The sequence below is a fragment of the Amia ocellicauda genome, chromosome 18 (genome assembly GCF_036373705.1).
Source record: "Amia ocellicauda isolate fAmiCal2 chromosome 18, fAmiCal2.hap1, whole genome shotgun sequence".
NCBI classification, from domain to species: Eukaryota; Metazoa; Chordata; class Actinopteri; order Amiiformes; family Amiidae; genus Amia; species Amia ocellicauda.
The window spans coordinates 3,139,412-3,154,711 of NC_089867.1; the positions used below are offsets into that span (position 1 = coordinate 3,139,412).

The following is a 15,300-nucleotide window of genomic DNA, read 5'->3' on the forward strand; positions in this document are numbered from 1 at the left end:
ATTTTAGAATACAGACTCCCCCATTTCATGAATTCCATAAATGCAGAATTTAAATAGCAATGTGGAATGATGCAATAACCCCTACAATATGTAATGTTGCAATCCTGAAATCCAGCTGAAACAGCTCATCTCATTCAGTTGTGATCTGATTATCATATTGTGCTTGGTTTACTATCATTAAAGGTACCAAAAAAGGGAGAATAAGTGATAGGCTTTGGTGCAAAACAGCAAAACAGTACATTTGATTGAATCTCTGTGTAGGGGGTCCCATGGGCAATGGCAGTAGAAAAATGAAACAAAGGTTCTTGTAATCTGATCTTCAAAACTGGGCATTGTATTGGCGATAACATTGAATGAATTGAATACACAATACACTTAATTCACGACATCATTAAAAGAACGCTGCTTCAGAACATTTGGGTTGTCAGTAGATAGTCCTTCAGTGTTTTCAATGTGCTGGTAAAGAATTCTAACATTGGGGCATTTGGTGAGCAAAAACCTTTTTACCTTAGCCTGGAAATCACAAATATGCCATTCGATCGAGATCTTGTGTATGAGCTTGTGTATCCTAGCATTAACCCAGTTGCAGGTTTGGACAGAACATAAGCCAGTGAGATTCAGGACCAATCAAGAGGCAATCTGACCTGCAGAGGGAGTGAACTCCTCCCAGTTGTTCAAACGAGCCTCCACAGCTTTCTGCAGAGCTGAGTGGATTTCAGATGACACACAAAGTATTTGGTGCAGATTGTGAGGAGGATAAAAGGGAAGCAGGAGATTGAATCAGCCCTCCTGCCAGACATTGACAGTGACTAGAGTTGGAAATCATATATAGGGAGGATTCATTTTAAGCAGTAAAATATAAGTGAATAAAGGTGGATTTTAAATTACATAAGGGCACTTACTGCATACACACTAATGGAGATTTTTGTCTTTAACGGTATCAGTAATGTTGCGTGTCCACCTCCACAATGTAAGGTTGACAGTCAATGTCTTGATAGGGGACTGAGGAACAGGCAGATCAAAGATTCATTATTTGCTAATTGCAAATAAAGCATTTCAGTTTCACCTTATAATCTCCTCTGACATGCTCTTCCTTTGCATGTAAACATAGGGGTTGAGATTTCAACTGGAACATTTTTGTTTTTGACTTTCAAAACGCAGTTCGACATTTTTATTATGTCAGAGGGTCTTTCCACTTTTAGATTATTAAATAAGTATTATTTGGTTTGCTCTTTTGTGCAAGTCAAATCACATTGAAAGAAAGAACTTTAAAACCTGACATAGTACAAAGGTTACATATTGTAAAGTACCAAAATAAGAATACAACACAATGCTAACATAATTCAGATGTTAGTCTCAGAATCCTACAACAAAGCAAATAAGGACTGTAGTGTGCTTAAATTCCGAGCATGTATAATAAAAAAAAATTACAATTATAAAAGTTACCTTTTTTGTTGTTATTTCACTTCAACACATGAATGATTTATGTGAAGGATCCATTGCTTATCTGCTTAGACTTGTTTGCTAGGTTGGTCTTCCAGGAAAATAATATTTTGCTAGACTAGTATTATGAACAGTAACTATCCAAGAAAAACAAACTACCAAAAAACCCCCCCAAAAAATAAATACCATTTAAACATAAACCCTTTACATTGTAAAATGTAAATCATAATAATGTTATTTAATTTAGCTATTTTATTTATTTTCCATTGATTCTTGATCAAAGGAGGCATAAAAGGAAAATAAAACACTGAGGTAGTGAAAACACCTAGTAAATTGAAGTTGGGCTTCTTACTAAGCATTTAACAAACATGAATATATACACCGATCAGCCATAACATTATGACCACCTGCCTAATATTGTGTAGGTCACCCTTTTGCTGCCAAAACAGTCCTGACCCATCATGGCATGGACTCCACTAGAACTCTGAAGGTGTGCTGTGGTAACTGGCACCAAGACGTTAGCAGCAGATCCTTTAAGTCCTGTAAGTTGCGAGGTGGGGCCTCCATGGATCGGACTTGTTTGTCCAGCACATCCCACAGATGCTTGATTGGATTGAGATCTGGGGAATTTGGAGGCCAAGTCAACACCTTGAACTCGTGATTCATCAGATCAGGCCACCTTCTTCCATTGCTCCGTGGTCCAGTTCTGATGCTCACGTACCGATTGTAGGCGCTTTCGGCAGTGGACAGGGGTCAGCATGGGCACCCTGACTGGTCTGCGGCTACGCAGCTCCATACGCAACAAATTGCAATGCACTGTGTGTTCTGACACCTTTTTCAGCAATTTGAGCTACAGTAGCTCATCTGTTGGATCGGACCACATGGGTCAGCCTTCGCTCCCCACGTGCATCAATGAGCCTTGGCTGCCCATGACCCTGTTGCTGGTTCACCGCTTTTCATTCCTTGGAACACTTTTGATAGGTACTGACCACTGCAGACCAGGAACACCCCACAAGAGCTGACAATTTGTCCCTTGTCAAAGTCGCTCAGATCCTTACGCTTGCCCATTTTTTATATATATACATATATTCGGCTTGTGTGGCTATTGTGTGAAATTGTAATTTCAATTGGTATCACATCATTGATTCTCATTAATGTAAGTTTTTGCCCATAATGGCTTGCAATTGGGGATGTTGTTTTGCTAAAGCATATTGCATGTACTTATCTGCCACCTAGTGTAAACTAAGGGAATTGCATGCTTTTTAAAAATGTGGGATCAATACTGAGAAAAGTGTCGTAACATATAATCAATACTTAGGTGAATACAGCAGCCTGCTTTGAAACTCAACTGGGTTTCCTTTTTTCCTGTGTCCAGAAATCTGTATAATAGAATCGACATCTTTTATGTCAAATTAAACCATTTTAACATTTACTAAATCTGGGTGGGGAAATCCTCCTGTCCTACTCTTTCCCCACCTCATCTTTCAGGCCACTGCATAATTGCAATAGCTCCACACGGCACATGTGTACCTCAGAGCATTCTGGGATATGTATTCACATCAGTAAAGAATTGGACACAACTCTTAAGGTGATGTATACATTTATGCTACAATAATGAGTAGTTCATCTGGATTATATTCTAGTCAATTGGGTTATGACACCTAGTTGAATTTAGATATGGGCAATTACATAATCAGGCTCACTTACACGCTTCAAGTTTTCCTCTTATACCAGGTCTTCACATGCGCTGCAGAAACGTATTCTTACTCCCCACTTATCTAAGTACTGTATGATCAACCCATTTTAAAGCACATTTTCGATGTCTGACTGTGTTCAACTCAGATTGTGTTCTTTGAGTTTATGATTGTTAATGATTGAGGTTCTCTCAATAGGTCATTCACATGGCTCACACTCTCTGTAGTAATAGTTATAGGAAGTTAAATGCAGAGCACTGATTGCTGAGCAGCCGTCACACACATAAGCAGAACCGAGCTTTAAAAAGGACAAACCTGGAAACATTCCCCACATCAAAAATGGCATTAACTCACATCACATGTAACACAAGACCAGCCATTTTTTTGTGAATTGTGTTTTATTGAGATACCATATAAAAATATAAAAAATAATAATCTGCTGTAACCAAATGTACAATTTAAAAAACACTTTACAAGGTAGTGACAGTAGTGTGTAAAATCTATTCTAATGGATGAAAGGAATAAGAGAAAATGAGTGAAAACAGAAAATCAAATTGACAGTAAAATAATATGCATTTAATCTGGGCCAGGGGGAAATGAGGAGAACGGACAGGTCAATAAACTGAAATAAAAGATTACAAGGAAATAACCTTTGGCCCACCAGGGCAGCGCAACACAGCCAGATCTACCGCTGAAACAACTGTTCTACAGCAGCAGGTTACCAGACTGAAAACATATGCCATTAGTATATATACCCCCACGACTCCCCACACAAAACAATAACAGAAACCATGGGAGCTGATTTTCCATGCCATTAGCATAATCCTCTGCAATAATCATATGTTACTGTAACTGTTTCTAATGTACTGATGAAAATGCTACTGATAGACCATGAACAATGAGAAAAACAAAAACTCGGTGCAGCAAACGCTGGAGTCACCTTCCATAAAATGCAAAATGCAAATCTAAGGCATGAAATCTGAACAGTTGGGGACATGTACCCAAAAGATTTCAGGTTTCTTGTTTCCATTCCATTTCTTATTTATTTATGCGCTGCATGAAAATGGCAATAAAACATGAATAAATAGTTTTGTCTGAATACATTTACACTTAATTTGTCTTGTTATTGAGATTCAATTTTAGTTCATTTATTATCAAATGACGTTTCCCCTTCTGTCCAACCATCCAAATTCAATCACAGCATACCAGAAATATATCTCTGATAAGTCTCCACCCTCCTGTGCTATGCTTTTCTAAAATCCCCAAACAAATTTGGTTAAAGAGGTAGTTAAAATGAAACACTTTCTCAGTTGAAACACTGACATTATGGACTTGTGCGTTCAAAGGAAGCTCATCTGTTTACTGTTTCAATGGTCACCAGCTCTTCTGCTGTATTCTTGTCGAATCCTTTTTTTCAGCCAAATGCTTTAATGCCTCCGTTTTCACATAAAACACATTTTGTTGTGAAAATGCTGCGGTACCAATAAAGATGTTATAGATCAAGTAAAATCAAGTAAATTTTGAGCGAAACTCATTTTGCTTAATGTCTGTAATTCAGGCTATCTGAGTAATCAACATTTGGACTTGAAACTACAACACACACAAAATACTGGCATAAATATACTTAACTTGAATGGACCAGTAATTTACAGAAGCCCTGGAAACCAAAACAATGACTCATTTCTTTAATCGTGTAAACATGATTTATGAACCTCGCTGTGAAGCTGTCAGGGTAATAAAGCTCTGGCTGTGTTAACTGCTTTAGTAAACACTTTACCGAATGATCAAACGCAATCCTATCTAATCCTATGTATTGTAGCTCATCTGGCAAACCACTCTCAGAATCATATATTAACCAAAAAATATATATATTTTACAATAGATATACACATACTAGTAAATTACAATCTATCATACAAAGGGGTTGTAAAAAGAGCCAACTGGAAGACTGGCTATGATTTATTTCCCCAGGTCTGTAATTTTCAATTCGCAGCAGACTGAAGTGGAATCCTTCCAGCAGTATTACAGTACCGAGCGATACTTGCAGGCGAACATGACCCAGACGGCACACGCAGACTCTGGGTACGAAAAGACCCGCACTCGGACAGCGATCCTCACGTGATCGCCACGACAGCACACGATCTCATCACAGAATGGAGACCTAGAATGAAAATTACAACAGCAACATCAGAGCCTCGAGCCACAGGGTTCATAGGACACATGGGGTGTTCATGTCTAGCAGGTATCATTAACACAGCATCTGTTGAAGATATCACAAACATTGACATTTCACAAATAGCCTGAGATCTGTCTGCGTGATTTTCAAAAGGAGTAGGTCCCTACGTAAGGATCTGGACCAGCTCTAGGCCCTGTCTTTCTTTCATTTCCAGCTGTCACTTATACCCTGTTTCCACTAGCCACGTTCAGGTGTACTTCCGCGTGGCCGTGCTGTAACTGTACACCTAAACTTTGCTGGCAGCATTTCCACTACATTGTTTTGAGGTACAGCAGCCCTAGGAAGTAAATGTGAGACACGATAGGTCAAAATGCATCCTGGGACACTCGGCATTCTGGGATTTAGTGTTTAAAACTGGAGGCTGAAATACCTCTAACATAAGTGCAATAAACTTTGGGCTGAAATGTTTTTACGATATCTAACACAGTCTTATAGTGTAAGTTATACCAGATATTCAAAAGTAGAAACTGGGACACATTGAAACAATATATAAAACAAATTACATCACTTAAAATGTCATCTAGTTTATTTTGTTTACCAGCGCATCGTCAATAACCGTGTTACTTCTCCCCGTATCATGATCCGATTAACATTGACAATATAGCTTAATTTCACTATGCTAGATTTTCTCCTTTATTATTTATCTGTGGGAGACTGAACTGCGTTGCATTATTAAATACTGTGCGCCTGGATTTAAATCTCTCCCATGTAGCCACTACACATCTACATCATGAAATATACAGTATGAAAGTCACAGCCAGTTTCTTAAGCAAAACAAATACGTCTATATAAATACGACTACGACACTCTGGGATCCATAACTTACTCAAACAGTTTTTCAACAAATTCAGTGTTAGCATGTTTTCTCTGTATAACTACAGCTTTATCAACGTGCAAAATAAAAGAATCACACATCAATAACATCCCAGGTGGCATCAGCTTTTATTGTGAATGGGATTCCTTTAAAAAATACCTTTGACACCGTAATGAATGGATCAGTTGTATTAATCGCTAAGTTTTGTATGGTTTGTATTTCTGCAGTTGGAAAAGCGTCTATACTTGGATTACTATTAACATATAGTTATAGTGATAATGAGGGATTACAAATATAATTAAAATTAATTAATTAATTAAAATCCAGGACGAATATTTCATATTTGCGTCTATTGATAACCAAAAAAAGCAATGTATTTCGTCACGGCACATTGTATTGCAGCCCGATGCAGTCCTTTCTCCAGCAAGATTTTCGTGATCTTTTCAAACACTTTTAAATGTCTTTCTGCTCCAAGCAATTAATCCTGTGTGGCACTTTTCCACCGTACATTAATAAGTGCTACAGAGGAATCGTTTTCCCAAGGTAAACACACATATTCTCTCTCTACCACATCTCTCGCATCGAGAGCGGCTGCCATTACTGTAGTTGCAATTTCCAAATGCAGAGGCGTTGCGTCAGGGACTCAAACTGTGCCTCCTGAAACTAGTTCGGGCACAGGCGGAGGTGCAGCTGAGCCCTATTGGAAACGCCCTGGACCGGCACGGCAACGCTGAGGTGCAGCTAAATGTGGCTAGTAGAAACGGGGTATTATACTTGAAAGACTGCTTGAACTTGTGCACAACTTACCTTAGACAGGTAGCGAATGCTCTTCTTGCATTCCTGTGCAGGAAGTGGATAGGAAAGCCCTTAAAAGTGTGCCCATCAGGAACGGCCCTCCTCACTGCGTCCTGGAACTCTTCGTTGCCACAGGACACCCCTGTAGAACGTTCCAGCTCGTAAGCGGACAACGCCGGCGACAGCAAGTAAGAGAGGTGGTCGTCCCAAACTGTCGCGAGACCCAGGTCCTGCAGAGCAAGGAACACAGGACATCGATTCTCAGTCTGCTCTCGGACTATCTCTGCCTCGTTGCAATTTTGATCCTTTTTGTGTTACAGGATTAGACACATATTTAATTCCCTCTGAAGTATTGGAAGAACTAATTTGTATTCCAGCAAAAAAGATAGCTTTACCAGATGTAAAATATTCTTAAGCAAGTTTTAAAATGCTGTAAGTCCTGTAAGTCAGTTTAACCAAAAATGATGGTTTTATGTGTCTTTACCACTCTTCCAGCTCGAGTCTATCATATAAGCAACTTTTAAAATTGTAAAATCTAAAACTTATAGTGCTAGAACAGTGATTAGCTTAAATCACCCTTGTTATTGCAAAGGACAAAACTAAATAATTTGTCTAGACTGTACTGTAATGGGAGTCACTATTTCTCTTGCTAACACATGCACTGGGTTGACTATATAATAGTTGCCATGGAGAAGACAAATCTGGTGATTCTATAGGTTCTATATAGTGTACATGCTGAAAAAACAGCAGCCTAGGTATAGTAAACCAATCTGTGGGCAATCTAAAAAGGAGCTTGTAACTGGCACCCAAAAGGAAAAAAACTACACTCCTGTCAGTGACAGAAACAGAGGCAGCCCAGCGCTCATTCGCAGTTACCTTCCTGTGCTCAGACACCAGGTATCTCATCTCCAGCTCCAGAGCGTTGCTCGACGATGCCGCGTCAACGATGGGCGCACAGAGGGGAGGGAATGGTGGGAGGGAGGTGGTGGAGCCAGGGGCGCACACGGAACGCACTGCCTCCTCACTCATGGCCTTCCATCTGGACTGGTCTCTCAGGTCAAAGACGCACAGCTCCACTGCGTCCGAGGGCTGGCAGTTGGCCAGGAAAGCCTTGTCATTGAACAGGCACCCAATGGTTCGGTAGGGGTAGGAGGGCTTCGGCTGCGGCACAAGGGGAGGGTCATCCGGATTGATGGGCTGGTGAATGTACCTGGGGATGAGACACAGACTCTCAATTTAATTTTTTCACTTACTGTTCCCAAATATATACATTAAAGGAAAAGCATTAATTATCATGTACTGTATCAGATTAACAGAGGGAGAAAAAAATATTCATTCGAGGAGAGTAGAGGTGAATTGCACTTGTCCTGGCAGATGCTGAAATATGAAGACAAACACGCCTTGCTTGTTTAACAAACCCTGGAGAAGAGGTTTCAACTTCTTAGCTTTACCAAGTGCCCACACTGATTGGTTTGCTATTGTAGTAAGTGGCCAATAACTTCTGATTGCAGGAAGGTCACAGCTCTGCATTAGCCCTGTCAAAAGTGCGGCAGCAATGCACACTCAGATGTCAAGATATCCCAATAATACAACTGGCTATTTCTGGAAGATGGTCTTAATTTTGATCTGACTCAGATTGCAGCCTTATACTTAGAATACCCCTACATTAAAGATGTTGCTCTCCTCTTAAGAAAACATATTTTGACACAGATTTCAAAATAAATGTTGTACATATTGTAACATAGTGCCGGCAGGCCAGCAATACATCTCCAAGAAGCCCTGAAAGGATGAATCATGAGATGAAAGCACCTGACCTGCAGGACTTCCCTGATTGGCCGGCTTCCAACATAAAAGCAGGAAATCAGCATCCTTTGTTGTGGAGTGTAAGAAAGAACAGAGCTAAATAACTTTTTGACTTTGACTATTCTTTAGGTTTTTGATTTGGACTGTTTGCCTATCAATCCTGTTTAATTGCAATGGCTTGGTAATGCTGAAAGATGCTCTTTTATTGGTGGAAAACCTGGAACAGAAGATTAGTGCAGACCGGATATTCCTCTTTAATATTTGTGTGAAGCTTGTTTCCCTACCTGTGTCCAGTTAGACTCTCCCAGAAGGTAATAGTTCCATCAGTGCCAGTGGTCATGACCCAGGTGTGGGGCACCCCTTTGGCCTTGGTACCCACACACACATAGGCATCCAGGCCAAAGCCCAGAAGCAGACCACACAAGAGATTGGCATGATCTTCACAGTCCCCCTTGACACAGAGAAGAGAGGAAAAAATAAACTAGATTTTGGCTTTCCAAGGTTAATTATGCAGTCTGTTCTGGGCTCAACTGCAGATACTGAGTTTCACTAACTACTACCATCCTTTGAATGCTAACATCTTAAATGGAAATATTGCATTTCTCAGAGTTGATCATTCCTAATCCTGGGAGTCCATCCAAGAATCCACTCCGGTCCAAGAACATCGGAGTGTTTTCAATTTAATGTAAATGCAAAGAAAGTATTTTAATTTTCAGGGTGAATCTGAGTTTGGGGATTTTAAAAATACGTATTTTTGACTAGCAGTGTTATGATCTCTAATCGTGGATGAGTTGATTTGACAAAAGACTAAAAGACAAGGCTAAATCTTGGCTGTGAGCCTTTATACAAAGCAGGATTTATTTCTCGGCTGTGTAAAGCAGGGTTATATTGACTAAGTGGATAAAAGCACATTGGAAGGCGTATTTGTTTTGTGTGCCAAATTAAACAAATTCCAGACATGTAATCTCTTCCACTTTCTCTGAAGTGGAAATAGCTAATTTAAAGTAAATGGGAGTGGCTGATCCAGTCACAATGACAGATTGTTCCCAGAAGCATTAATACAGACTAGTAATTAGTAATTAGGGCTCTGGACTTATGACTGGAAGGTTGTGGGTTCAAATCCAGGGTGGGGCAGTGCTGTTGTACCCTTGAGCAAGGTACTTCACTTCAGTAAAATGCCCAGCTGTATAAATGGGTACAAATGTAAGTCGCCCTGGAAAAGAGTGTCAGCTAAATGACAAAAAAAAAAATAATAATAATAATATGAAAACAAATCTACATTTCTATGCTGCATGTGATTTATGTTCGACAAATGAAAAGAGGCCAGTGTTTTTTGAAAAGGAAGTGTGAGAAACAGACACATGTAAGAGATAGTTGTGTACAAAAAAATAAACAACAGCAATTATTAACAGTGCTGTAGTTATCTTGAGTTCAATAGATTAAATGTCCTTTTTTGGAAAATGCTGGCAAAGCTTTATTTCTCACGGTCAGGCCAATGAGAGAATGCGGATCTGGCAAAGAGGGCTTGAAGCTCTGGGACAGTGTAAATACAGTTAACCCTAAACCAAACAATGCCCATAGAAACCTACACACTACTTGAGTGCTCTCTTCAAATCCAGTCCAGCATAGAAGCTGCAACCAGTTAATCAAGCAACCAGATAGAAACTCAGGTAAAAGACAGAGACCCCATCAAAGAGAGAGCCAGTACCTTGTTCCGGCAGAGGAAAGCCAACAGAGTGCACCACTGCTCCTGCCTGGGCCCTCCTCCGATGACAGGGGCCCTCTCTTGGGCCAGCAGGCTGACAAAACGTGCTGCCTGCCGCGGGGAGTCCAGGAGACGCCCAGCTCGCAGTGCTCGGACGTAGGAGCACACAGGCCGGTTCACCCCATTCTCATCCTGCACACAGCAACACAACCCAACGGGCACAAGAAAATATTCATGTTATATAAACCGGCTGCCATAGAGATGTGATTCAAGAGTTACAACTTCTGAAGATAGGTAACGAGCGTCCTGTAGCATAGAACATTTTTTCCTAACTATTTTAAAAGAGCCAATTTCACCCCTCGATCAAATTCTGAAATTCTCACTTCAAGCAATTTACAAGAGTTGTGAGATTCTTTATTTTTGCCTAGATGTTTGCCTAGACCCTTGAGGACTGGCTTCTGGATATGGACTGGTATAGTCCTACCAGCATCCGACCAACCTGTGCAAAGATCTTGACCAGCTTTGTGTTGTGTGAAGGCCGGATCTGGAGAAACTCTCTCCACCACTGCTTGGCATAGACAAGGAACAAGCGCTCTTTCTCTGCAGTTTTCTGTCGCTCCAGTGCTTGCTGGGAAAAGAAAGCCAAGTTCAGTAACGTGTTTTAATCCATTGACCTGCTTTCCCACCCTGTTGCTGGTATTCACAATCCAATCACATATTTCCTACCTTCAAAACAATACATACTGGGAACAAAATTATATTTAATTGTAAAGAAATCTCTATAGCAGACAAGAGTTCAAATACAATTATACTTACAGTACTATTAAGATTAACTATTATTGCTCAATCTCTGTATCTCAAGACTACCAAGACACTATATATTTATAATCTGACTCTGTGCTGGCTACACACAAATGATAAGAAAGCACTTCTAAGTCTACAAACTAAAATTAAGTTGATACATGACTAAATACAAAATAATCTCAAATATAACAAAAGGGGATGATCTAGAATGCAGTGAAAGGAATGATGCTGAGAGTCTGACCTGAGTGTTGATAATGTCCTGGGTCAGTGTCTCAGTAAGCTGAGGATAGAGCTGGAGCTGAATGTTCAGCACACCAACAGGAACCTTGGACTCACTACCTGGTGTGAATAATAGAAAAGCTTCCCAATTTGGCCAACAGCCACTAGAATCGACATATCACCCAAAAGAGACCACTGTGAGTGAGAGTGAGACTAAATTGGGCCATTGCACAGCATCAGCCACACCTGACTTCATTATGACTGCAATAGAGTTTAAGATAATGGTCATTTAGATGCCCATAATTGCTTTATTGAACAAGAGACTTATACAGCGGGCTTCACAGACCTTGATTAGTACTAGTCTAGGACTACTCCACCTAAAATAACATTAGATATCGCAATGGGCAACGTATATGCATTACAACCTCTAGTTTCTAATCAGGCGGCAATCCTAAACCCCAAATTATACTCAGTGATATGCAATGTCTATCACTGCCTTCTCTTGAACAAATGGAGAAACCTACAGACGAAAACTGATATATACATTAAATGCTACAATACTGTGAGTTAGCCATAAAAACAACATGAAGCTTCTGGATATTATTAAAATAATTGTCTATGATATAACAACAATTCACTGTCTTACCCACGCCTAGGAGCTCCGCAGCTAAACTAGTTTTCCCGCTGGGGGAGCTCAGGACTGATCGCCAGTCCAGGAAATGGGAAGAAACCAGGACTGTTTCACTGGATGTGTCTGTCTTGATCAGAACCATGTGAACCCGATCACTTATGGACAACATTGTGGTGGCATCTGCCATCTTACTGCCGTCACCTAGACACAATCATAAAACAGGTTGAGACTACTGAAAAGCACCATGATTTTCCTGGACACCATCATTGAGTCCTTATATATCCCAATAATAAAAACAATCAAAACCCTGGAAGGTGTTAAAAAAATTATAAAATGATTCTGAGTGCAGAGTACAGCCTGTCAGTGCAGAAAGCAATATGGCAGGGTTTACCTAGGCTGTCTCTATGGACCTCCAGAAGGAAGCCCTCTCGCAAGTCGGGATCACAGGCACAGGGAACAGGTTTGGACCGGAAACGCTGGTTCCTGAAGTGCAGGTACAGGGTGAAGGTGGAGCACACTTGGCCAGGCAGGGGCTCGGGTTCTTGCAGATGCTCCAGGAAAGCTTTCCCACACAAAACTTGCAAGTAAAGGTACCGCCTTGTGGGGTCAATATTTGCTGTGAAGGAAATCAGAAAACAGGTCTACTTTTCATGGCTTAATGAGATATTCCACACTATTCCAGGAATGCAAGTAATTTTTCTGCACCACATACTAAAACATTGTAGCAGATTGTATATTAAGTGTCTGTGTATCCATGTAAGTTGCTTGTATATAGGTATTTGATAAATAATAATAACAATAATGGAAAAACAGCAGCACATTAGTTAACCGCTAACACTCTTAGGGTCAGTGTAAAATGTCAGAGAGTCAAAAATGCAATCGTCCTGCTTGTATGTAAGGAATGGAAAATTCATATCGATTAATGTCTAGGAACTAGTGAATATTCAGATGGTCTTTTAAAAGAACCTTGTGACATAACATAACATTATAATAAAGTTTTTTTTTTTTTATGTAACCATTTTCCTGCTGCATGTCTGCATATTTTATGGAAAACGCAAAGAGTGTGTCACTGTGTCATGTGTCAATGTGATAAATCGTCCTTCTCACTTTTCTTCATTTCAGTCGGCTCCTTGTCAACGAAATGAGTCGAGGGTTTTGGAGTCGATGCATGTTCTCTGTTGGGCAGCTCCTGAGAATGGAGACATAGAGAGAGACAAGAACAAACCCATATCATTTCACTACTGAAATATATCTTAAACTGCAGCCTTTCACTACTCCAGCAATAGAAATGCAATCATAACTACTTTATTATATGTAAATGGACAAATTGGGAGAGCAAAATATGATGTAGGTTAGGGTAGTAGTACCAATCATATCCCTGGGCAGCCCCAGTTACTTTTATCACCCTAAAATAGCAATTTCTAAAAACTAGGAACACTTGTTAGTTATTGATTAATTAAGCATGTCACGTTTTCCAATGAAGGTTCTTAAAGTGTCTGATACTCATTTTAACTACTTCCTAGATCTAACAAACCTCAGCCTATTAAGAATATTGTCATCCCTGAATAAATCAAGTGTATAAAGGGAAGACATTCAAGTATTGTCTGAACATAATGGGGATGGTGTTCTACTCAGCATACAGAATGCATTAACCTAATGTACACAGAGTAATTTTGCATTGTATTGCTATACAAATACTGACTGAGGCTCTCACCTGCACAAAGCTTAGTTCTCTCATGACATCGTCAACGATCCCCCTGCGTTGTAAAGCCCGTATGAAGTGCTCCTCAGAGAGATCGTGGTGACCAGGGCCCAGCTCCTCTCGCACGGTCTCTGCCAATACATCCCTGATCCTCCCGTGGATATCCATCTGTCCAGTATTGATTATTATTATTATATTACTTATTTATTTCTTAGCAGATTTCCACATCCAGGGCGACGTATAGTGGAATAGAAGAGCAAGTTAAAGTACTATATTACCAAAGAGCTGGTGGGCACAGGTATAAGTATAGTCTGAACAAGTGTGTCATGAGCAGATGCCTAGACAATCATAGTCCAATTTCACAATTTCTGTTCACAAGTGATAGTTCTTTATCTGCCTTATTCCAGTCGTTGACAAAAAATTCCAATATCAAATATATCAGCTCCCCGAGATGAGTGTCAGAAATAAGAAACACATGGAATGGTAAAGACAAGTTTACACATCTCGCGTCTTCTCATTCCAGTCAACTGGAATCTGTAAAGCTTTCTCTAATTATCAAACTGACTCAATCGACAAATAAGTACTACACATTAAGGGTGTGAAAAATATACCAAGTGTTGCGTTTCAATCAGAGTATAACATTTCATACTGAAAGTATATCCGGCTATGACAATGCTGTCCATTACTACGGTACAGTATATAATACCAATTCCACAAGACAAAACATTTAAGAACCCTGGACAGCGCACGACTGGACCAGCGGAAAATGTTAAACTGGTTTAACTCCAGTATGACGCTAATTTCTTCAAATAGTGGTCATGCTTAATATTATCTAGAAATGTACTGAACAACCTGGAAAAACCATGTTTTAAGAGAGAAAAACAATACATTTCATTTAAATATCGCCCTAGCAGTTTATTTGGATTTGTTTGTTTGATTCGTGTCTTTTGTAGAACCTTTTGTCAAATTATGGATGCAAGCATTGCAGACGTGTCTTATATACACCAGTATAATTCTTAAATCCGCATTATGTCTAGTGTTTGACTGATATGGTTGTCATGAATGTAAGTGTAAATATTGTTATTACACATTTTTACAAAATTTCAGCACACAACTACCTTGTATCTGGACAGTTTACTACTCACCTTTGTCAGGTGATTGTGAATAATCTGCTTCAATTCAGAAGCCTTCTCAGGGGGAAGGGACATGTTGACAGCAGACGTGCACTATCGTTATGTCTCAACGTAATCTTAATTTAAATGTAATTTACCCCTTTACCTTTTCTGATTATATAAAAACCTGTGAATGTTACCAGGTCTGTGAAAACTATTACAATTCAACGAGCTAAACTGCTCCCACCAACAACCAACGAGCAGCAGTTTCAAACTGTGGCGGAAAAGACCGCGGGAAGCCTTCTTGTGTCTGGCCTGATTTAATGTCATATTTACTGATGA

General features: G+C 39.8%; 1 protein-coding gene across 1 annotated transcript; it reads right to left on the reverse strand.

Annotated features, from left to right (window-relative positions):
- Positions 1–3,691: 3,691 nt before the first annotated feature.
- cep76 (centrosomal protein 76) lies at positions 3,692–15,293 on the reverse strand. Its single transcript, XM_066690997.1, has 12 exons — positions 14,992–15,293; positions 13,859–14,014; positions 13,252–13,333; positions 12,536–12,760; positions 12,160–12,345; positions 11,536–11,633; positions 10,990–11,118; positions 10,494–10,682; positions 9,070–9,236; positions 7,859–8,192; positions 6,995–7,212; positions 3,692–5,298 (listed from the first exon to the last, which is right to left on the reverse strand). Exons 1-12 carry the CDS (start codon positions 15,052–15,054, stop codon positions 5,160–5,162), a joined length of 1,986 nt encoding a protein of 661 aa, XP_066547094.1. The 5' UTR covers positions 15,055–15,293; the 3' UTR covers positions 3,692–5,159.
- Between the last annotated feature and the right edge of the window lie 7 nt (positions 15,294–15,300).